The sequence below is a fragment of the Carassius carassius genome, chromosome 39, assembly GCF_963082965.1.
Source record: "Carassius carassius chromosome 39, fCarCar2.1, whole genome shotgun sequence".
NCBI classification, from domain to species: domain Eukaryota; kingdom Metazoa; phylum Chordata; class Actinopteri; order Cypriniformes; family Cyprinidae; genus Carassius; species Carassius carassius.
In genome coordinates, this window is record NC_081793.1 from 8976362 (window position 1) to 8999607 (window position 23246).

At 36.9% G+C, this 23246-nt stretch overlaps 2 protein-coding genes across 3 annotated transcripts in view; one reads left to right on the forward strand and one right to left on the reverse strand.

Annotated features, from left to right (window-relative positions):
- oplah (5-oxoprolinase, ATP-hydrolysing) overlaps positions 1 to 10473 on the forward strand; it is a 45710-nt gene extending 35237 nt beyond the window's left edge. Inside the window, exons 17-26 of the mRNA XM_059530638.1 lie at positions 2681 to 2782; positions 3630 to 3804; positions 3987 to 4171; positions 4279 to 4425; positions 4714 to 4848; positions 7786 to 7935; positions 9174 to 9331; positions 9415 to 9575; positions 9687 to 9784; positions 10287 to 10473. Of these exons, the coding sequence (XP_059386621.1) occupies positions 2681 to 2782; positions 3630 to 3804; positions 3987 to 4171; positions 4279 to 4425; positions 4714 to 4848; positions 7786 to 7935; positions 9174 to 9331; positions 9415 to 9575; positions 9687 to 9784; positions 10287 to 10385 (1410 nt within the window). The 3' untranslated portion in view covers positions 10386 to 10473. The remainder of the gene's footprint in view (positions 1 to 2680; positions 2783 to 3629; positions 3805 to 3986; positions 4172 to 4278; positions 4426 to 4713; positions 4849 to 7785; positions 7936 to 9173; positions 9332 to 9414; positions 9576 to 9686; positions 9785 to 10286) is intronic.
- A 4497-nt stretch (positions 10474 to 14970) lies between these two features.
- foxh1 (forkhead box H1) lies at positions 14971 to 20656 on the reverse strand. 2 transcript variants are annotated; one of them, XM_059530641.1, is made up of 4 exons: positions 20560 to 20656; positions 18813 to 19234; positions 17623 to 17727; positions 14971 to 17538 (listed from the first exon to the last, which is right to left on the reverse strand). In XM_059530641.1, the coding sequence occupies exons 2-4, from the start codon at positions 19161 to 19163 to the stop codon at positions 16591 to 16593; spliced, it is 1404 nt and encodes a 467-aa protein (XP_059386624.1). In that variant the 5' UTR covers positions 19164 to 19234; positions 20560 to 20656; the 3' UTR covers positions 14971 to 16590. The 2 variants fall into 2 exon arrangements, with proteins under 2 accessions (XP_059386624.1, XP_059386623.1); XM_059530640.1 differs by having other exon boundaries at positions 18813 to 19276; positions 20560 to 20586.
- Between the last annotated feature and the right edge of the window lie 2590 nt (positions 20657 to 23246).

Below are 23246 nucleotides of genomic sequence, written 5' to 3' on the forward strand. Positions count from 1 at the left end.
CTAGATACGCCGACGCCTTTTTTTTTGGTGGGGGGGGCGTTTCAGCACACAGAATTGCGCATATCACCAAAGCAGTGCGTTTATCCCGGGAAAGCATGTTTATCCTGAAACAGCCACAAACACCTGGGTTCTGAGGGATCCTACGTGTTGATTTGGTTGATTCCCCACGTATAGTGTGAGCAGTCAAATCGCAACTCGACGATCAGACCGTACATTGAGCGCATAAAAATTGTGAGCTTTGGCTTTACATCGCATGCGATCTACTCGTACAGTGTGAGTTGGTACCTTGCCGAAATCGCACTGAAATAGCACAGTGTATGCCCGCCTTTAGTGACACAGGGACGCTGTAGTACAGTCCAGTCCAGACGTGAAGATCCCATGAGGTGAGTGAAGACGACAATGATCCGGAAGTTGACGGCGTTGATAATCCAAGAGATGCTGAAGACATGAAGGCAGACGTGCAGGAAAAACGAACAGACAGCAATAGAAACTGGACAGGCGGGAACAGGCAGGAACATCCAAACAATCCAAACAACGATCTGACAAGAGACAAGGTGAAAACAGAGAGACTAAATAGTCAGCGTAGATCTCCTGCAGCTGGCGTGCTGATCAATCATGATTGAGGTGCTGATCAGCCCAGTGATCAGCGGCTCCACCCACATACATACACACCAACACAAACACAGACGAGAGAGATGGCGAATTCATGAACCGTGACATCTTGCCCTATTCTTTTTCTATTCTATCGATTTTCTTTGTATTTATTATATTATTTAAAAGCCCTTGCTACGTGTAATGCATTTAAGCTAACTGAGACTTGTTATAGCACTAAAATATCATTGCTCTTTTGTTGTTTTTGATTGCTTCCATAGTCCTCATTTGTAAGTCGCTTTGGATAAAAGCGTCTGCTAAATGACTAAATGTAAATGTAAACTATGCCAAGGTAAATACAGTTTTCCATTCTGTGGCAACTTTAAACCTTGTGAAAGAATATATCCACAAGTAATTCAGACATGAGAGGAGGAAATGTCCTACTGAGATTTTGGATTACACCTGTGAATGCTTACATTTTGCCATAACCATTTAAAACCTTAAAACAGTTTTGTATTATATATTTTTAAGTTATCAGTGGATGTTAACACAAAGGATGTGAATCAGCGCAATAACACACAATCACCCTCTGTCCACCCCTCTCTCTCTCTCTCTCTCTCTCTCTCTCTCACACACACACACACACATACAACCTCATTAGTAATGGCAGTCTGAGCAGTACCTAATCATAGTCCCTTTCAAGTAAAGTCTCTTCACTTGGCGACCATATTTGCAATGCCTCCGGGCAGTTCATCCAAGACCAAGTCCTATCTAAATCAAGTTCAAGTTCAAGTAGAGCTTTATTGTCATTCCGCTACATGTGTAGACATACAGTGGAACTAAATGTCATGTCTCGCAAGACTACGGTGCTACATAAATAAACATAATATAAACATACAAAACTAGACTTAAGAACAATTTTTAGACCTACATAGCTAACTCTCTGAAGCGGTAATCTAACACACTTATGACTGCGCATGCGCATTGGCTGGTCTAGCCTCAGGTTTCTACGGGAACCAGAGCTTCTAACAGGCGCTGCAGTGACGCAATAACTTTGCCAATCTGCAATTGGCTCATTCATTTAGGAGGCGGGGCTATTCCACCATATTGTGTGTTGGAGTTTCTCCCATTCAAGTTTAGGAGTGAACTGTCTTTGTATTTCTGTAGTCTTTGACTTAATTGAGATGCTAAATCTGTACTGAAAGCTGGAAAATGGTTTGGGAATAACCATTGTAAATGTGGTAACCATGGTACAAGTGGAATAATTGACCCACTGAACTTATAAAAATGAATGTACACCTGAGGTGTAACAGTTTCTCAGCTTTGCATTACCATTTATTGTTAATTATTGTTATATAATTTCACTCACTATTACGAGTCTACATCCCCTCCAAAATTCTAAGATCGGCTTGTGAGAGATGCCTCGTGGTACCATCACAGAGAGGCTCAAAATCATTTTCCAGAACATTCTCGTTCACCATTCCTGGCTGGTGGAATGATCTTCCTACCCCCATTCGGAAATGCTGAATCCTTGACAATTTTTCAAGCGACAGCTGAAAACTCATCTCTTTCAATGCTGCTTGACTTCATCCAAAATGTAAAAGAAAATCAAAAAATGTTATTCTAATTTATTCCTTCCCTTTCTAGCTTGTACTTATTTGAACAAATGCCTTAAACTTGGTATTATGAGCACTTCCTATATCTGTTTGCCTCTTTAAGAAGAATTGCTTTGTGAATTTCCTAACTGTAGGTTACTTTTGATAAAAGCGTCTGCAAAATGACTAAATGTAAATATATACACATTCTAATATACTGTGGCATGATGTAGATTGACTAAAGCAAACCCAGAGATCCCTGATAGCACACTCAGTCACTCTTAGCGGATGATCAGTTTATTATCAGTTTTTGTTTGACATTTTACATTTAAATGTATCAGAATCTGAAAAATGCTACACTTTTTAACAGATGGTATGTGCTTATTGATGTATTTTGAATAAACAAAGGAACAAAATTAATGTACAGTAAAGAAGAAATCTAAAGTTTTGTAATAACTGTTAGCTTGAGAAAATGTTCTTTTGATGTCTTTTAGATCAAGGCAGCAGGAGGCAGCATGCAGGAGGGAGATGTGATTCTCAGTAATCATCCGTGTGCAGGTGGCAGTCATCTACCAGACCTCACAGTCATCACTCCCGTATGTTACTTGTGATGAGTTTTTAGCAGTTTCATTTTAAATGATCCACAAAGTCTGTCATAAAAATGTTTAGCATGGTGTTTTACCCCAAAATTTAAAATGAAGCCTTGTTTCTTTTTATTTAAAATTGCATTACTGTGATACAGTTGTTCAGTCGAACAAACATATGCATATGAAAAACAATGCGAACATCAACAGTAAACAGCATATAAATGAAAACTGCCTAATGATACTAAATGAAATGTGGATCCAGGAAGTGGTAAAAGACTGCAAGCTTTGTGGGTGTTGATGGAAGCAATCTACTGCATCTTTACTTTGATCGTCCTACTGAATATGATCCAGATGTAACTTAGTATGTGATAAAGACTTGATTTTCTCTTTTTTTTATATATATAAAACTTAAAGAATTCTTCAAGTTAGAATAAAACACTCTGCTCTGTTGTTTATTTTGATGTATTGCATGTTCAGATATTCATAAAACAAAATATTCTGGGGGGCGATGAAATTTGTGAAAATGCTGGCAAAAAAAAAAAATCAGCTTTACATCACAGGAATAAGTTATATATTAAAATAGAAAACCGTTATTTTAAATTGTAATAATATATCACAATGTTACTGTTTTTACTGTATTTTTGATCAATAACATTAGAGACTTAAATAAAAATAAATAAATCTTTATCATTCCAATCTATTTTCATGGTGTGGATGCAGAAATGCCAATGCAAAAAAATAAAAATGATCCTGACAGTAGGCTTCATTTTCCTTAAGCAAAACTGCTGATTTTGCAGGATAACATGAGCTGCACATGTGCTGACAGACTTGATGAGATTTGCTCTGTGTTATGCAGGTGTTTCGTGATGGCATGAGAGTCCCGGTATTCTTTGTGGCCAGTAGGGGGCATCATGCTGATATAGGAGGCATCACTCCAGGCTCCATGCCCCCACACTCCACCAGTCTACAACAGGAAGGGGCCGTCTTCACTTCCTTCAAACTGGTCACGGGTGGAGTTTTTCAGGAGAAAGGTTAGAAGAGATATCAATCAGGTTGAATCAGTGTAACAAATTATACTGAATGGTTATCATATTGTTACCAAATACCAGGATATTTCCACGGTCAGTCTATGCAAGATTGATGGTGTGTGTTTTTTTTTTTTTTTTTTTTTTTTTTTTCTTTCATTATTCATAGTCATCTTTATATCCATCAGCTGTGACAGAAGCCCTCATGGCACCCGCTCAATATCCAGGATGCTCTGGGACACGCAATCTCCGTGACAACCTGTCAGACCTTCGGGCACAAGTAGCAGCCAATCAGAGGGGTTGTCAGCTGGTGGGGGAGTTGATTGCCAGCTACGGATTGGAAGTTGTCCAGGCATACATGGGACACATTCAGGTGTGTACATTTGTCTGATGTATTCAATATAGCTAATGAAAATCTCAGCTTTAAGCTTATGTCAGGGTTTGGTTTATGTTATATTAAAGTTCGCTGTGTATATTTAGAGTAACGCAGAGCTTGCAGTTCGAGACATGCTGAAAGATTTTGCCCGTCAGCGGCGACAGGAAACGGGCTCTCTTGAGGTTGAAGCAGAAGATCAAATGGACGACGGGACACGGATCAGATTGAAGGTCCAGATTGATGAACAGCAAGTAGGAAATCTTTTTTACTTTTGCAGTTACAAATCAGTTTCTGAATTAGAACTCAGTTTAACTGTTTTCCATTTTGATCATTTATCACCTCCAGGTTTCATACTGAATATAAAATTGAGAATATTGAATATTCATTTTCAATAGCGCATTCTGCTTTATATATGTAAATGAATGTAAAACTGCACAAACATTACAAACTGCTGTATTTATGTGCTAACATTACAATAAAAAGAACAGTGCAGTACATTGTTGATCAACGTCTCTGTCCATCTGTGTGTCTGTCTGCAGGGCAGTGCAGTGTTTGATTTCACCGGGACGGGGACAGAAGTGTGGGGTAACTGTAATGCTCCTCGTGCCATCACCCTCTCTGCCCTTATATACTGCCTGAGATGCATGGTGGGCCAGGACATCCCCCTCAACCAGGTGACCCACATATACACAATATACATACCAGTAACTGCTTGGTTACTCACATTCTTTAAACTATCTCCTTCTGTTCAGCAGAAGAAAGAAATTCTTAAGGGTGAGTAAATGATGACAGTATTTTCATTTTTGGTCGAACTATCCATTTAATAGAGATCGAAGAGGACAAAACAAACCAGAAGAGAGTAGCAAATTAGTTTTTTTTAGGAGAAAAACAACAGATTCCATGTGTAGTAATACTTTTATGATAAACATTTGGATGGTTATAACAGTGAGACACCTTTAAGAGACACTTAGAGCTGGAAGAGGGAGACCTTTAAACAGAGGAAGACAAGTAACTTGAACTGCAGGTTAATAATAATTTATAAAAATGCACCAATATGGAATTTCAGGGCCAATTCTGATAACCGGTCTTTTGGGACTGTGACAATCAGTGTGATTGTATTACAGATGTTACGCTGTTAAACTAGTTTAACAGTATAGTAGTATATTATATTACAAATTAAACTATTATATATTGTATTGTGTTAGTTTATATGATTATGGTTATAGTGATGATTTGCTGTAAAGCAAAGTAGAACAAAAAATGTCATGCATACACTATTGTAAAAGGTTTGGGTCTGTGGGATTATTAATATTTTTGAACATTATATAAGAGGTTATCGTACTAAAATAATATCCTGTAAGTTTCAGAACTGAAAACGTCCTTGTTACTGAAATAAAAGCTTTTATTGACACCAGGCCCAGTGAACACCAGATCCTGGAATGTGCTTACATATGACGTAATAGATAGTAGGGCTGTGCAATTAATCGATTTCGATTTTGGACTCCCAACGATTATAAAAAAACACTAATCGAAAAACAATATTATTTTTGCCATAATTGAGCAGCCCTTATAGATAGGTTAAACACCGCCTCCACAGAAGAATATCAACACCCAATTCTGTAGCCCCGCCCACTGATTTGCACATGACATATTAGGGAAATAACATGAGTGGCACTAAACCAGATCGAGCAACCAAGAAATAAACATGCCATTAAAGATCGCAAAATATTGTGCAGTGTCTGGTTGTGGAAGAACACAGTCGCTGAATAACCTTCCTTCAGATTCAAATATAGTAATGCGTGGTTGAACTTTATTTTTAATGAAGTTCCAGCTCACGCGAGTAAACCATTGAGCGTTCGTTCACTTCTTTTCACCATGGATTCCTTTGTAAACAAGACACAGGTCGACGCTGGATTTGCAGAGAGACTGATATTAAAAAGCAATGCAAATGCAAAAGCAATGCTAAAAAGGAATGGCACAGCACACTTATGAGAGTAAAAAATATTTGTACTATGTGTAACTACTGCTTTGTTTGAGATCACTTGATATGTCCTGATTATGTGTACGTGTCTAACCAAAGTCACAGAAGGCTCCAACTATGAAGGACGTAGCTTGTCAAACAGACATACAGAAAGTTAGTTTACTATGCAAAACTTTTATCCAATCATAGCAGTGGGCGTTTACTTCCAAATCTTCAATGCGACATGCCCATAAAAACCTTTCACTTATTGATTTTGATGTTTTTGAATGTAAAAACCATGCAAACATCATACGTGGACCTCAGACAACAGTATAAAATAATAAAAAGCCAGTTCATGACCCCTTTAAAATTTAATTATAATTATTCCTAAGACCGCAAAGCTGATTCTGGCAGCCACTACTCCAGTCTTCCGTGTCACACGATCCTTTTGAAAATATTCTAATATGCTGGTTTAATGCTGTTTTTCACGCATTAAACTTGGTAAATAAAATAAAAAAGTAGTTTAAGGTGGACATAACACGCACAGTTTGTGACTAAACTTGAAGCTATAGAGTATAATATTGCATCCTTCGTATCTTCGAGGAGTTCCATGGGCAGAGCTAGAGAGTCACAAGCACACACAGCTTTTGCGTAGCAATCGTCTACAAGCTGTGACATTTGACATAAATGCACCAGGGACAGAAACTTTATTGACTTAAATTAACTGTGGCTAACGAATTAATGAATGAAGCATGTTGATGGGCGAGCTCTAGTCTCAGCCTCAGATGTCACGCCCACTGACCGTTGGCTAAACGTCTGATGCATATGGGAAACAAAAGTGTAAATACTTAGGAGTGTCGAAGTCGTCATCGGATTTGTTGAATTATACAGGATTTCCGGGAGACATGTGTGTCGCATTCTTTAACCTTCCGCCTGGAAACAAAGATAGCTTGGCACCAAGGTCTGAAGGTCTGGGTACGCAAGACTAGGCTCTCTCTCTCTCTCTCTCTCCAACCCAATCCAACCCATTAGCAGTGTAAATAAGTCAGAATGCATTGAATTAGCATTCCTTTTTTTCCTTTAAAGGGACACAGTCGTATTTATTGATGAATACTTTTAATGTAATGCTTTTATTCACATATAAATATCAATGCACATACACAGAAGATGAAGAATGCTTGCTTGAGACACAAGATTTTTTGCACATAATTCTGCTCCACTTTTTGTTTACAAAGATTTTGTTAGACTAAATCAATATTCATACACATAGTTGTGTGGGTAGTTGACCTGTCATCTGAATTTACTCTTACCAGTGTATATATATATTTGTATAAAATCTTCATAGACAAAAGATAGGTTGCATTTTATTTAAAAAGGATAGGTTGCCCTTGTTACAGTGCTATTACAAAAATGAATACTGAGTAATATTAATATTAAAAACATGTGCTTATTATAGGGTCAGGGTTAGGGTTTGATTACTGTAAGGTTGTAATTGCATAATTTGGATGCTTAATTTACTGCTATTACTGAAGTATGTAGATGTAACCTATAACAAGGACACTAAAAGAAAACTTTATTACACTTTTACAAATATAATGCTTTGTAATTAGCAGAAAAGACTTTGTGTGTGATGAAGTGCTTTGTGTTTCAGGGCTGTCTGGCCCCTGTTAAAGTCATCATTCCCCCCGGCTCGATCCTGCAGCCATCTCAGAATGCTGCGGTAGTGGGTGGTAATGTGCTGACCTCACAGAGAGTGGTGGACGTTATCTTCAAAGCCTTCCAAGTGTGTGCAGCATCACAGGTGTGTCATATCAGTCCGAATGAGCTCTATCTACATCTTTCAATGAAATCTCCTTGTGCTGCAAAAATCCAGTTCTGGTTTTCAGACCATGCAGTTTTGGCTGTTTGAGTTAGGTCAAATTAATTTTTACAATATAGCTTTACAGAAAATCATGATGTTAATGTTCATAATATCTTAATATCTAAATGCAATTACTCTTGTATAGTCCCATTTAGCAGATTAGACTTGAGCTATTATATGATTTACATTTTACAACAATACAAGCAATCATGCAGCTGAGATATGCTATGAAGTATGTATAGCCTTTCACAAGTATACTATATGTGTGTGGATATAGTTAGCCATACTTGTATATCCAAATTGATATGAAGACCTGGATGATACTGTAGTTTCATTTTGTGACGAAATAAAAATATTAAGCAGTTAAGATGAACTTGATATTATAATATATATCATTATGTGAATGTACTGTAGGCATGTGGATAAAGTTGAGTATATATCCAGCTTTAAATAGAGAGCTGTACAATAATACATTTCAAATTTAACAACAATATAAATGATCATGCAGCCAAGATTTGCTAAATGGTGTATATAATGTTTAACATGAGTATAATGTATGTATACAGGTGAAATAAGATGTATATTCAACTTTTAATATATTGCTGAGTCATAACATAGTTTACATTTTTCAACAATATAACATACAGACAGTTGAGATTTGCTACATAGTACGTATCTTATCAGGACCGATTGGATACACTTATAGTAGTTACTTTCTTATTAATTAATTATAGTAACTAAATGATTAATTATTCATTTATTAGTTCAGTTGAGTTACTAATTCATTTTGTGGTGATATTGTGAATGATGACCCCTGTGAGGTTTTGTTAAATTTATAACAGTTTGGTCTAGTAATAAGCTTAATTACTATTTGGTATGTAAAATATTGGTTTGTGCATAAAAATGGAGTTAAATATGTCCGTCATATTGCAAACCCCTAAGCAGTTCAACTGTGGAGTTAATTGAAAGTATGGAGCAATATTGTTTCATAAAAATTTGAATCTGTTAAAATTGAGAAATCAATATTATTTTTATTTTTTTACCCAGCCCTAAAAATAAAACACAAGCATCATCAGTATTATCTTTAGTACCCTAGTGTACACCTTTGACAAGGAACGAAAAACTCTAGATGCTGTTTATTATCCTACTTATTGCATTCTCTCATATTCTTTTTTAAGGGTTGCATGAACAACATTTCGTTCGGCAGTGAGAACAGTGGTTACTATGAGACTGTTGCCGGGGGTGCAGGGGCGGGACCAACCTGGAACGGGCGCAGTGGCGTTCACACTCACATGACAAACACACGCATCACTGACCCTGAGATCCTGGAGAGCAGGTCTGACATTGTAGCAGCCTTATAGATATGTTCCAGTCATTCATAATGTATAAGAGATTTTTAAAGTTCAGTTGATGTCTCAGGTATCCAGTGATTCTTGAGCAGTTTTCCCTGCGGCCCGGTTCCGGAGGGGCAGGTCTGTACCGCGGCGGTGATGGTGTGACCCGGAAACTTCGATTCCGTAGTCCAGTGGTTCTGTCGATATTAACGGAGAGGCGTTCTACACAGCCCTATGGCCTACATGGTACCTTCATCTGCAGTATATTTATATGCTTTCATATATGTGCTTAAGTGTGTATATAATTATACTGTATATATAATATATATATATATATATAATTCTTGGTTCATTTAGGAGGTAAAAATGGAGCACCTGGGCTAAATTTGTTACATAAAACGAATGGCAGAGTTTTAAATTTAGGGGCCAAGAATACCATCAGCCTGGATCCTGGGGTAAGACAAACTGTGTGTTTTTGCATACTTGTAAATACATTCAAATCAATAATTTTTTTTATATAGATATAAACATATCATATCTATTAGAAAGTATAAAAATGTCTCACAATTCTAACTTTATTTGCAAGCTATAAACTGAGAAGTGCAATATATTAACTTAGAATTGCAAGAAAAATGAGAAAAAGAATTTAGATTTTGAATTTAGAATTTAGAGTTCTGATTTTTTTTTCTCAGAACTGCCAGAGTAAATCTCAGAATTGTGAGATAATAAGCAGCGGTTAATTTTTTTATTTCTTTATTCCATGATGTAAATAGTCTTGAATACATGTCAGTGTTCAGGAAAAGCTCTTTAATTCTACAAAAGGATGTTCCACCCTTAATGATCACAACTGGTTAAACAACTCTGTCTTTCTTTAAACGTCTTTGTTTTAGACTGGTTTTGTGTTAAGTGAGTTATTGACTATAGACATTTTCATTAAAATGTTGGCATACATGACAGGACATGTTCAGTCTGTTCACCCCTGGAGGAGGTGGATATGGAAGTGTGGATGAACAGGATGAAGACCATCAGCTTCCTTCTAAACGCCGTTGCCTGTAGGAACACAGAACACAGTTTAAGAACAGGAAACAAAAGGAACAATAGAAACGGTTTCTGAAGACAGCTGAAATAAAGTCTATTGAAACCTCTTATATAAAGTGGGTTTTTTTTTTTATCTGCTACAGTGCTTTACAAAGGTTTGTTATAGACAATGTACAGTAGTGACAGAATGAGTGATCAGTATTAACTGAATACAGTCAAATGTTATGCTGTTACCATGAGCTGGGTGGGAATCATTGATAATGAGATCATAGTAATGGGTGTTAACACCTTTTTGGGGTGTTAACCTTACTAAAGCCCGATGGGCTCCAGCATAAGACAACTGTATACGATTGTATATCATTTCCCAAACAAACGCTGGAACTTATTTCAAATTCCAAATATTTGTAAATAAATAAAAACAACAAAATATACCAAAGGCCAAGATAATATTTACGGCTTTATACCTACAAATAAATGAAAAATCAGTTTTACTTCAATCATTCATTTCTCTATGTAGTTCCGAATTATTATTTTTTCTTTCTGCGCGACAGACACATGAGAGAATGTCAATCAAACACCGGGTGTGTTTATGACATCACTGGCTGATCAAGGGAAAAGTGCCTCAGCCCATCGGCGGCGGCAGGGGGGGTCTTGGGGGGTCTCAAGACCCTGCAAAAAAACGCTTTGACCCCCCCCATCCTCTTCCTGATTAAAAAATATATATATATCCCGGATAAAGATTAAAAAAAAATATATCTTCAAACTACGCAGAACAATATAAGTAATAATTATTTTGACATTTATTCGTACACTGAACCGAGAACCATTTCTGTCCGACGCGTCTGATTCGAGAACCGAGGAGCTGATGATGGTGATTGATTTTAAACTGATTCTGTGCTAATGTTATAAGCGCGGGTAAACCGAGGGCTTAAATGAAGGGCAGTCATCGCCAATGACATTACATCGAGCGCAAAAGTACCGGTGAACTGTTTTTTTTTTTCAACTGGTTTATTGGATCCAATTGTCCGAAAGAACCGGTTCACTTGAGCACCTGCTCCTTTGCCCCTTTTTGTGAATGCCTGCCCACGCCCAATCATAATATTAGTCCAATTTATGAATAATAATTTAGCCGTAAATAAAATGACCAACATGATGACCTTTCACCTGACGACGACGAACTCATCCGAGCGGGACGATTGCTCACGTCGCACGCACATTTTTTAATTGTTAGAGGATATTTTCAACACCCTGGCAGCTGGTAAGTGGTGTTTCATTCTCAGCGAAGTGATTTTTATTTTTATTTACTTATTATTTTACAAGAACGATGTGATGTGAGAACATGCAGATATCTTGTTTATATTGCTGTGTGTAGCCTGTAGTGTAGAAGTAACGCAAGTGTGCTGTTTGAGGGAGAAAAGTTTCACAGGCATCGAGGGGTCATTTTTATGTTATTTGACTAAACTTTTATTATATTACAGTACTTATTTATTTTTTTACACGTTGAGTGCCTTAAAATAATTATCACAACACGGGTAAGGCTTATTCAGATATTCTCATTCTCTGAATTATCATTATAAAAATAAAAACAATTCAGAAATGAATTAAAATATAATTATATTTTAAATGTGACGCAAATATGTTTTTTTCTACAATAGCAACAGTGTTTACAACAGCTAGACCACTTTAGCTTGTAAACTCAATAATATCTCTCTGGAAATAAATTTAAAAATATCAATGTCAACAAAAAATGCATAATATACCTGACATCAAAGTGCAGTATGAAGGATATGAATAACAAATGTACCCTGTCATTTGTTTACATCGCAAAGGTGTTCAATTTTAAACAACTACAACAGTAATAATAATATTAATCACTATATTCCAGTGTATCAGTTTTTTAATGTTTTGTATCAATATTTAAGGTGGACTTATTGATTAGGTGCAAAAGTAGTAGTGATGGTTAAAATAATAGATTAATTATGAAATAGTAAATTGAGCCTTGTTCCTAGATGGACAGAGATTGTAAAGTAATAGATCAGATGAGGAGATGGAGATAGAGGAAGAAAAAGAGGGAAATGTAGAGGCACAAGTGACAGAAAGAGAACAGGGAACAGCAAGCCAGGAGACAGAGGCTGGTGAGAAAGAGGAAAATGTAGAGGCACGAGCGTTTAATATATTTTTTACTATAACCGCTGTTCTTAATTATTCTGTCGAACAGAGAAGAAAAAGCCATCGGGTTGGGACAATTTAAGACATTTCAGTTTTTAATCCCAGAGCTATTATTATTTTAAACTATTGTTTCTTTTTCAAAACTGCATCAAAGCATTTGCTGCTGTATCAATACATAATCATCCATATCGATACGCGAATCAGCAAGGAATGCATCACAATATATTGCTGTGTTGATATTTTGAACAGCGCCATTTAAAGCCTTGTTCCATGTGCCCCTTTTACTTTGAGCACCTGCCCCTCCAGAGGTCTCTGCACGGCCCTGTTCAGAGGGAGTGTCAGCCACGTTAAAAAAAGTTAACAGTTTAAGTCATTTGTGGATTAATGCTTATTGGAGACGCGAACCATTTCAAACAATTCAGTTTGATTTGGTGAACTGGTTCAAGAAGATCCGGTTACATTGAATGATTCCTTCGTGAACCGGATATCACTACACTACAGTGTTTTGAAATCTCACACAACAGACACTGAAGAGAAGACAATGCTGAATAAAGTTATAGTTTTTGCTATTTTTTGGACCGAAATGTATTTTCGATGCAGTAATATGCAGTTATTAGCCGTGTCCACTGTATTTTTTGTTGGTTTTCATGAGAACCCCCTTGAAATGACCAGGACCCCCCATTCCCCCCCCCCCAATCAAAATTGTCTGGAGCCGCCACTGCCTCAGCCTGCTTATGAATCTTCAAACGGGAATTTTAAGAATCGGCGGAACGAAATATAGAAATTCCGCTTTTAAAATGCATCTTGTGTGGAAATAAATTCCATGACGCGCTCAAGCAGCGGTTGTTAACGTTTTATAGATCGAATAGCCTATTATGAATATATTTTGTGATGTCTGTTTATTTTTGCCGATATTTCTGCAAGTGTAGATTGTTCATCCATTTACACATATTCAAGCATATTTTGGAAAATAATAGTAATGATATGCTATAAATGCTACAAATAATCAGTTGAGTCAGTCGAGATCCGAATAAATATTAAGCATAATGTTATCTACTCAAAAACAGCGCTGTTCGATGATTGTGAAGGGTCACTTTGTGCTTCGATTTTTGCACAAGGTGCTTCACAGAGCCTTGTTCCCAACTCCAATGTTGTTCAAAAGTGTCTTTTAGGAGAAAGAAAAATGAACTCCACTCAAATATTTTTGTAAAACGTTTTTTTTTTATCTTATATTTTCATTTTTTATTATTTGCATTCCCTGGGAATCGAACTGAATATATCTAAACAAGTATTAAAAATAAAGGTTCCAAAAAGGAGTCCATATATGAACCATATAAAACAACCTTTATTTTTCGTTGCGTGTGTAAAAGAGAGAGAGAGAGAGAGAGAGAGAGAGATAAAGGACATTTAAAAAATCTAATGTAGCCTACATTTCTTCCGCAATAAAAAACCTTTTGTGGAATGGAAATGTTCCGTGGATTATTTAATATTTTAATGAGCGCAAGGTTAATTAAACCATTCTTTATATAAAAGCGCAAGTATTAAAATAAAATAAAGCCTATCCACCGTTAGGGCAACAATTAAGGACAGTTGTCAAGAAGTGATTAGATTGAATTGCGATATAAGAAATTGAATAAAATAATAGCTTTCATTTTCGAGAATCTAATTTTTGCCAAGTCAATTTGTAGCTAACCTTTAAACAGAGCTTAAAAACGAAGGCCTCGAAACATTTCAAAAGGATTAGCTAAGCTATTTTGGATCATTTGATTCTGACCCCTCGAAAGTGAACAAATGTTCATAAAAGCACAATTTATTTTTTTCTTGCAAAATAAATAATAATAATAAATAAATAGGCTACACTTGTTTGTCTGTCTGTGACGTGTTTTTGTAAGCCTAATTATATTCTTAATTGTGTTATGTTTAGGGTGAATTCTCCTAAATTGTGTTTAAAGCAATAATTTACGATTTGGTTAATTGGCTGCGATGTCGTATGAACTGGATCTGCTGATGCTTTTACCTAAAAATCATACGAATTCGAAATTAGTAGATTAATTGCGATTTCAAATTTTCTACATCCAGGCACATGGAAAATTACCGTATGGAACCTACCTAAATCTTTTACTGTCCCAAGGCTTTTTTTCACAAACGTAAAAGTGAGTGCACTGTGAGGTAGGCCCTACATTTAAACCCACCCGTGTTCGAAATAAGCCTAACGCACACAGAATGTTTTGATATTGTTTCACATTAAATTAATGCTTTAATTTTGATTGGATAACTTCTGAAGAATCTTATCAAGCATGGATTACATCTTAATATTTATTTTTTCAGCATTTTCATTAGTTTTTTTATTGATTATTCTTGTTCCACTGGATCTTTCTTTCTGTGGAGTTACTTTAAAATAGAAAGTTGTTTTGACAGATGAATATAAATCATATCAGGTATCATTTGATTTATTACTCTTAATTTTTTTCATTTCTATCAGGATTCAGTCAATTTCATTACTGGCTTTAAGAAAAATATTGTCTTTGGAGAGCTTCTCAAACCACAAAGTTTATGTGACTCAGGCAGAAGAACACATGATCACAACATTTGAAAAAACATTTGATAGACTCCAAATGCAAAGTAAAATAACAGTTACAAACAAGCATTTGCTGTGAGAAATACTGTCACTCACGCTTTGTCCATGATATTTATATTTTCACTTTCCCTGCAATCTGTAAACAAAAGGCAATACACACACACTTAAGATGAACGCAAAACTTTATACAGGAAGCTCCTGGACATGTTTTCACGCATTACACCTAAAATTAACAAATCTGAAGCATATTCATCAGTGATATACAGTCTGACTGCTTGCATGACACAAAAACAATACATGAAAAAAGACTCAAAAGTCAGTCAAAACAAATCACCCAGAAACTGAGATTTCCCAAATACTTGAAACTTAAGATCCCTTACAAAGAATGGACCTGTAAGAGGGTGGAAGTGTTGGGGGTATGAATGAGTGATTTAAGGGAGGACAGGACAGAAAAAAACAGCAGGAGGTGGTGGTGGGATGACGTGCACCAGACGGAGGGACAACCACAGAGCACCCAGTTAAATGACCCTAACATTTAATTACTGATCAAATCGCTCAATATGAGCTTCTGGACAGTATCATGCAGACATGCATGATTAAAAGGCAGCAAACCTTTATTTACAAAAGGCATTTGATGACCAGATTATAAAAATCATAGTTACAGCACCTACACTCCACAGGGACACAGAGTCGTGATAAGACTTTGAGACAGTGCACTGATAAAAATGGCTCTAATTACAGTTCTTCAAAGTGAATGCATGCCAGAAAAAACCACGCAAGACTGGATCTCATCAGATCTGTCAAGCCTCCACCATTGTTATCAGAGCCTGAGATTGGACTTTACCAAGTGGAGTCGGGGGTGAAATGAAAGTGTTTTAAGCACACATAATCATGTCAGAAAAGCCATACAAAAAGTCAAGATCTCAAAAAAATCTGTTTACCCTGCTAAAACCAACATATAAAAAGTGACATTCATGGCATAAAAGTTTATGTAAACTTTGCAGGTCCCTTGCAGTTTTAAAAGAACACATTCACACACGAACACATTCCTAATCCTAACAAATGTCCAGCACACCATTTCTGGTTGATTTGTAGGGAGGTAAAGCAATCACAAACACTATACTTCAAGCCTACAAACAGACAACATTCAATTGGTCTTATCAAGTAATTCATTGATTGTCCCCAAACATTACAAGGGTCCATTCAGGAAACAAAAGAGCCGCTAATGTGCCTCCCCACTGACATTAACAGTCTGAGGTAGTAGTTGTGTCAAAGAAAGTCACATGAATGAACATTGATTGGGTAGAATCTTTGGTCAATATTGGCCCTTAACAGTTCAGTTCAGGATTTTCTCAAAGAAATCCCTGAGACATTTCACAGATTGAGTATACAGTGATCGCAGCATTAGTGGTTGCAAATCTTTGTGTGAACCTTAGCAGTGCCAAAGATGAGAACCCATTTAGGACTATGAACAGTTTAAAGAGAATATTTGCAAAGAGAAGGTCCGTTCTGAAGGGCATACTGGTTTGGAGGTGGATGAGCAGTTTGATTGTTGGGGCCAAGCACATCGAACACACTTTTATTGGGCGGAACAGATTGCAGCATACTGTCCAAGTCCATTAGGAGGGGCGGGGCTTGTATAGAAACAGGCCCATTTGGTAGGATGGGCCAGTAAGGGTGACCAATCAAGTGTGATGAAGTGACGTGCGCACCACCGTAACCATAGAACGGAATACCGCCCAGTGGCATGAACGGGTTTCCGTTAAAGCGCATACTAGGAGGGGCTACCGCGTTGGGAGGGGTGTACTTGGCGTAGGAAGTCGGTAGCTCCCATGGAGGTGTGGTGCCGCGTTTGGAGCTTTTGTTTGGCGGGGGGCAGGAGTCACTGAATCGGTCTGAAGTTGATCCTCGTTCACTCAATCTTTTCCCAACGAGCGTCACCCCTCTCCAGTCCTCGTCTGACAAATCTGAGGCAGGACTGACGGAGCTGGCTGATGAACTGCAATTATACGAGGCGTTACAATGGCGTGGTGGAGTGGTAGAGCGTTTGTGTGGCGGGGGCCTGATGCCCCAACCTTCCCTCTCTCGGGGCTCTTCCCCAGCAGAATTGGCAGGCCTGAGGCTATGCAGGAGAGAATCTATAGCAAATGTGGAGTCCAGTTTGGGACGATAGGGGTCCTCTGATGGGGGTGGGCTGTGACGAGTGGGGACAGGGGGTGAGGAGAGGTCAGCGGAAAGAGGTTTAGACTTGTTCGACTGAGTGTAACTTTGAAAGATGTACGGGGCCAGGTCCTGAGCAAAGATAGTTTCATCTTGACGGGACACTGCCGTATTTTGTCTTTTCAGCAGCTCCAGGGGAATTCGGCTCACTTGAACAGTCCAAAAGTTACCTTTACCTTGGGGTTTACCAGGATCCTTAAGCACCTAGAGAGGAGGGGCAACAAGATAATGTCAAACTAATGTGAAACTAACACATTTTCTGTCAGTCACCTGAAGTTAAACACAAACCTTCACGAAGCAGTCGTAAGACGACAGGTTGTGTCGGACTGAGTCCCTCCAGCCTTTGTAATTTCCCTTAAAGAATGGAAAGAGAGTGCTGATCTCCTTCAAAATCTGTTTGAAGAAGACAATTTATTCATAGTTATTAAAAACATCATTACTATTATTATTATTAGCCATAGTTTCTAAACAGTATAGATTCTAAACAGACAGCCGAGTAAGTATATCAATGAGAATGAATGAATCTTGACTGCCTGCTACATTTTCAAAAAGCCAACAGTGTGTGCTTGCATAGGCCTATATATTTGTAAATCACATTTTAAAAAGTGACTTTTTTCTGTGTGGTGACATTTATATGTAATCTCGAACAGTGAACAGGAGTTTGCCTAATTTACATATTTTACCAGTTTAACCATGGGTAAAAGTAGTTTTAAAAATATGTTTAAAACAGAATTTTATTGCAATTTTATTTAAAGAAAAGTCGAGTCCGGTGACCTGTAGCAGCAGGCCCTACCTCACATCATTAACAAAAATACACAGGAGTCACTCTTGAATAATCAGCAAACTGTTAATCCCGATCGCAGATTCTTACAACTTGTGACATTTCGGAACAATTGCGTAGTAATTGCGGCACAGTGTGATTCCAGCCACAGCTATCAGCATGATAGAGTATCGGCATCTGCTTTCACTATTCACAACACAAACCCCATCGAGATCCAGACATGAGACAGATTACGTGCCCCAGGCTGATTTGAATGTACAACACGCACTAAAACTTCACATGTAAACGGTCCTGTACTTTCTTTCTGGAAATTAACGTCAGTGTTATGACGGCCCACTAGGATTTATACAAATTTGAAAGGTAATTACTGTGTTTCAAGGAGATGCTAATGGAATTTGTATTCATTTAGAACTTTAAACCTTAAAGAAATCCTCCAATACGATCCTAAAAAAATAAATTTTCTGCAGTACGACTTGTAAAAAAAAATGTAAAAGTGGATGTCACGGACTTGATAATAATCATTTCAGTTGAAATGCTGAATTTAAAATATCTTATAGCCTAAATATCTTAAATGGCGTATGAATTAGGGCATAACGCAAACAAACTGTGACAGTTAAAGTTCATTCACATTTCTGATTAATTTGAACAATTTAAAAAGACAGAAGTTGCGCGTTGCGCGCATGTGAAGATAACCTACCTCTGACAAAGTGAGCTTCTTCTCCGGTGAGTTCTGGATGACCATGGCAATCATAGCCAGGTAAGAGTAAGGTGGTTTCGGATAACGCTGGTAGTTCTTCTTCTTTCCTCCACCGGAGTTTCCATCGTGCATTTCCCATGCGCTCCGATCCGACGGTTTGGCTCTGTAACAGGAGTCCTGCGCCATCCCTGTGGACCTTTCCAGCCGGCCACCGTACTCCAGCAGTGGGTTTGTAGTGCAGTGACAGCTGAGGTTGGAAGAGGAATAGCTGGTTCTGCAGTCAAGGGCTCCTGCTCCTACAGTGATCACGGGTGGTGCCAACGAGCCCGGACCCCCCCAGTGCTTTGTCATGCTGATGTAGAGGGGGAGGAGGCAGGGATGGTCGCTCCTCAGACCCTCAGACTGCTGGCTCCAGGTCAACTCTATTTGGCCAGCAAACAATTCACAGTTTCATGTCAATCCCGCTGCGTAATGGGAGTGAGAATGAGGCGCGATGCGCGGTCACCGCGGGGGAAGAGGGGGAGGACACGATAAACATCAGATCAGATTTAATGAAAGACAACTTAAGTGGCCTTTCCTTGTATGGACCTTTCTCCACCAAGCAAGAAATGCGAATAGGAATAACAAAATCTCGCACTTGGTTAAAGATCATTTGCAATAAATACATTTAATCAAACAAATCAAGGTCACAGAAGAACCAGCTCAACTAACCATAGAATAAAAGACTTCACATCTAGATAGCCAATATGACAGTGACAGCAGTGTGAGAATGTGACAACGGTAGTTAGTAAAAAAAAATATTTTACATCTAAATCATGTATATCCAATTATGTCTATACATAAAAAAATTAAATAAACTAACACTGCAAATAAGACTTTAAAAATCCAATGCCACATCGCAAGACTAGTGGAGAGAACTGCAAAGCTAAAATGCTGTTCAAAACATGCAGTTACTGCCCTTAAAATCAATGCTACACTTTACCTAACATAGCCTACATACATCTTTTGTTGAGAAAAACATTTCCATGTTGTCTGTCAGATATAAAGAGGCCTGAATAATACGCGGATGGAAACAATACACAGATTAACACCCAATCAACAATCAGGAAATAACTGCAACCCGATCACCTAATAGGGAGCACGTCTCTGTGTATCAATACGCGCACTTGATACTAACGAGTAAAGAAAAAAGCAGCCCTAAATATGATTAAATAGAGAAACGTGGAAACGATGTGGACTTTCCCAGGCCGAAAGGAATGTCTTTTGGGGATTGGTTCGGATTTAAAGCAGGACTCTCATATCTCAGCAAGACAGAGAAAACAAGTTGGATTAGAGCGAATCTCTTCCGTCGCAGGGGTTCAAAACACAATAGAGGGATGAGAACTAAACTCATCACACCGAGAGTCTGATAATCGCCTTGAAAACAGATTGACAACATACTGACTACTATTGTCGCACGTTTATTGGGATACGTGTCTTTCACAAGCACACTTCTTGAAAGTTTTCTTAATTAAAAAAAAAAATTAGGGAACAATATTTTATTGTAGCATATATATATATATATATATATATATATATAGGATCACCGAATCGCGATTCATTTAGCCTATTTCACGTTTGCAAGTGCTTCATTTATTTACTGATTTTCATCGTAGCATACACTCTTTTTTACATTTTACAGAGAAACACTAAGTTCTGTTAAAGGAAGCTGCTGTAGCTGTTAAGCGTGAACGGACGCGTGTCTTACCTGCGGTATTGATTAGCTACATTCACTCGCTTCTCTCTGACTGTTTGAGAATCTACAGCTCATTTGCGTAATGATAACGTGACGTTCTAATCAAACGAACGCTCAACCCTGATTGGACAAACAAACAACTCTGCATTTACTAACTAACCTGTCCAAAACCTAGCTACATAATTTTAAAATTACATATATGTTACCTTAATATTCATTTATTTACTAACTTCATAATTCAACTTCACTTATTAAAAATAAATAATTAAATAAATAAACAATTAAATGCATAAGGTACATTCGAAAAAGCCCTAGAACTATTCACGAATCTTAGGGAACATTTTATAAAATTAGAGCAATATAATAATAGTAATAAAAATAATAGGCTAATAAATAAAAAAAAATCCAAATTACATAAACTAATTAGCACATAGTATTTTGACAGTTTAACGATGTTCAAGATTTCGTTTGTTGTATAAAACCAATGCTGGTTCTTAGAAAACAATGCAGAAATCATTATAATAAATCCACGCTGAAAGTACATGCCATTTTTAATTTAGTTATTTCTCTTTTAGCCATGAAATACAAACATGTAGTCTAGATAAAACTAGCACAAAAAGACAAACATTCTTGAGTTAGAAAATAAATTGCATTTACAACTGCACAACTGTGAAATTGTAGGTTTGTCTCTTGCATTAATAGTAAATAATAATAATAAAGGACACAAAGTGAGTTTATGAAAGTATTAACGCTAGTTGCAGTATATGTTGATTTGCCAAGTATTATAGCAACATAATACAATTCTCATGTTATATACAGTACAGACCAAAAGTTTGGACACACCTTCTCATTCAAAGAGTTTTCTTTATTTTCATGACTATGAAAATTGTAGATTCACACTGAAGGCATCAAAACTATGAATTAACACGTGGAATTATATATGGAATTATATACATAACAAAAAAGTGTGAAACAACTGAAAATGTCATATTGTAGGTTCTTCAAAGTAGCCACCTTTTGCTTTGATTACTGCTTTGCACACTCTTGGCATTCTCTTGATGAGCTTCAAGAGGTAGTCACCTGAAATGGTCTTCCAACAGTCTTGAAGGAGTTCCCAGAGAGATGCTTAGCACTTGTTGGCCCTTTTGCCTTCTGTCTGCGGTCCAGTTCACCCCTAAACCATCTCGATTGGGTTCAGGTCCGGTGACTGTGGAGGCCAGGTCATCTGGCGCAGCACCCCATCACTCTCCTTCTTGGTCAAATAGCCCTTGATGCCTTCAGTGTGACTCTGCAATTTTCATAGTCATGAAAATAAAGAAAACTCTTTGAATGAGAAGGTGTGTCCAAACTTTTGATCTGTACTGTACATCTTCTTGGAATCAGTAAGCGGAACTTCTTCACTTCAGCAATGTAAAGAAAACCAGAGGACTCTATTTCCTGTGTCCCTCTGGAAAAAATCAGAAGACGCTGTGAGGTCATTAGGGTCACCAGATTAAATGCTTCATCTTAAATGATCAGACTCTTCCTGGATTTTCACTTGAATCTTTTCCCTTAAATTGTTTTCTTCGTTTAGTTTAACATTATAAGTACCTGAAGGTTATCCATAGACTGTTATCAAATCACTTTCAGCTAAGTCTTGTTTATATGACCCAATGTTCCGCTATTGCAGCAGTAATTGCTGACTAGTGTTCATGACACTTTTATGAGCCCTGTGAGTTAATAAACAGATAAGCTGGTGTGTAACCTGCCTGCTGTGAGGGCTGTCCATATGAGTTAACTCTGTCTAAATCAAAAGACAGCTCAATTCACCAGAACTCTACTTTTAGAGCACAGAAACATTGTTTTTTTTTTTTTTTTTTTTGGTAAATCAGTTGAAATTTGCATATGCAAGAAATATGTGTTCGTCATTTTAATGGAATTTGTATTTGCTCTGTATTTTATTTGTTTATTTGTTTTCATTACATAAGCTTGTTGGATGTGTGAGATAGAAATGTTAGTCCTGAAATGGTTAGAAGTTTGTGATTTTTTCTTTATTTTAGTTTCTATGAAAATATTTTTGGTAACCCTGGGGCCAACATTTGGGGCATGTCTAAATACTGTAAAATGTAAGAAAATCAAACGAGATTACTTGTTTTTTCAGCATGCAATTCTAAAAAATTATGCAGATTATGTAATAAATTGCACAGCAAAAAAGCCAGTGTAAAATTAAACTCAATTCCAGTCAAAAGTAAAACCCCTGAAATGTATATATAACCTCCATTTTGTAGTTAAAATAACACTTTTGAAAGTGTGAAATATGTACATTACTCACAGAGTACATTTTAACACTGAAAGAGTTTATTTTGTAAATCCAGCATGGTGTTAAAATGTACTCTGTGAATAATGTACTTAAATTTCAGGTTCAGGTGTTCAATGTACAGGTAAAAAAAATAAAATAAAATAATAAAATAATAATATATATATATATATATATATATATATATATATATATATATATATATATATATATATATATATATATATATATATATATATATATATATTAATTAATACACAAATCAATGCATGTTTACATTTTCTTTATTTAAACTGAAAAGTTGTAACTCTTTATTTTCTGCACCAAAATGTCTTCACATTCAGGGTTTCAGTACACGTAAACAACATGTTCTTACAAAAATTAAAACATAATGTCAAAGCAA

Bases quoted from the DNA above. Each gene is read 5' to 3' on its own strand.
- foxh1 (XM_059530641.1), bottom strand. From the start codon at position 19,163: ATGACAAAGCACTGGGGGGGTCCGGGCTCGTTGGCACCACCCGTGATC. The intron at 17,728-18,812 runs GTAGGTTATCTT...TTCTTCAAACAG, and splicing joins AGAAGCTCACTTTGTCAGAG to ATTTTGAAGGAGATCAGCAC. The intron at 17,539-17,622 runs GTTTGTGTTTAA...CCTCCTCTCTAG, and splicing joins CTTACGACTGCTTCGTGAAG to GTGCTTAAGGATCCTGGTAA.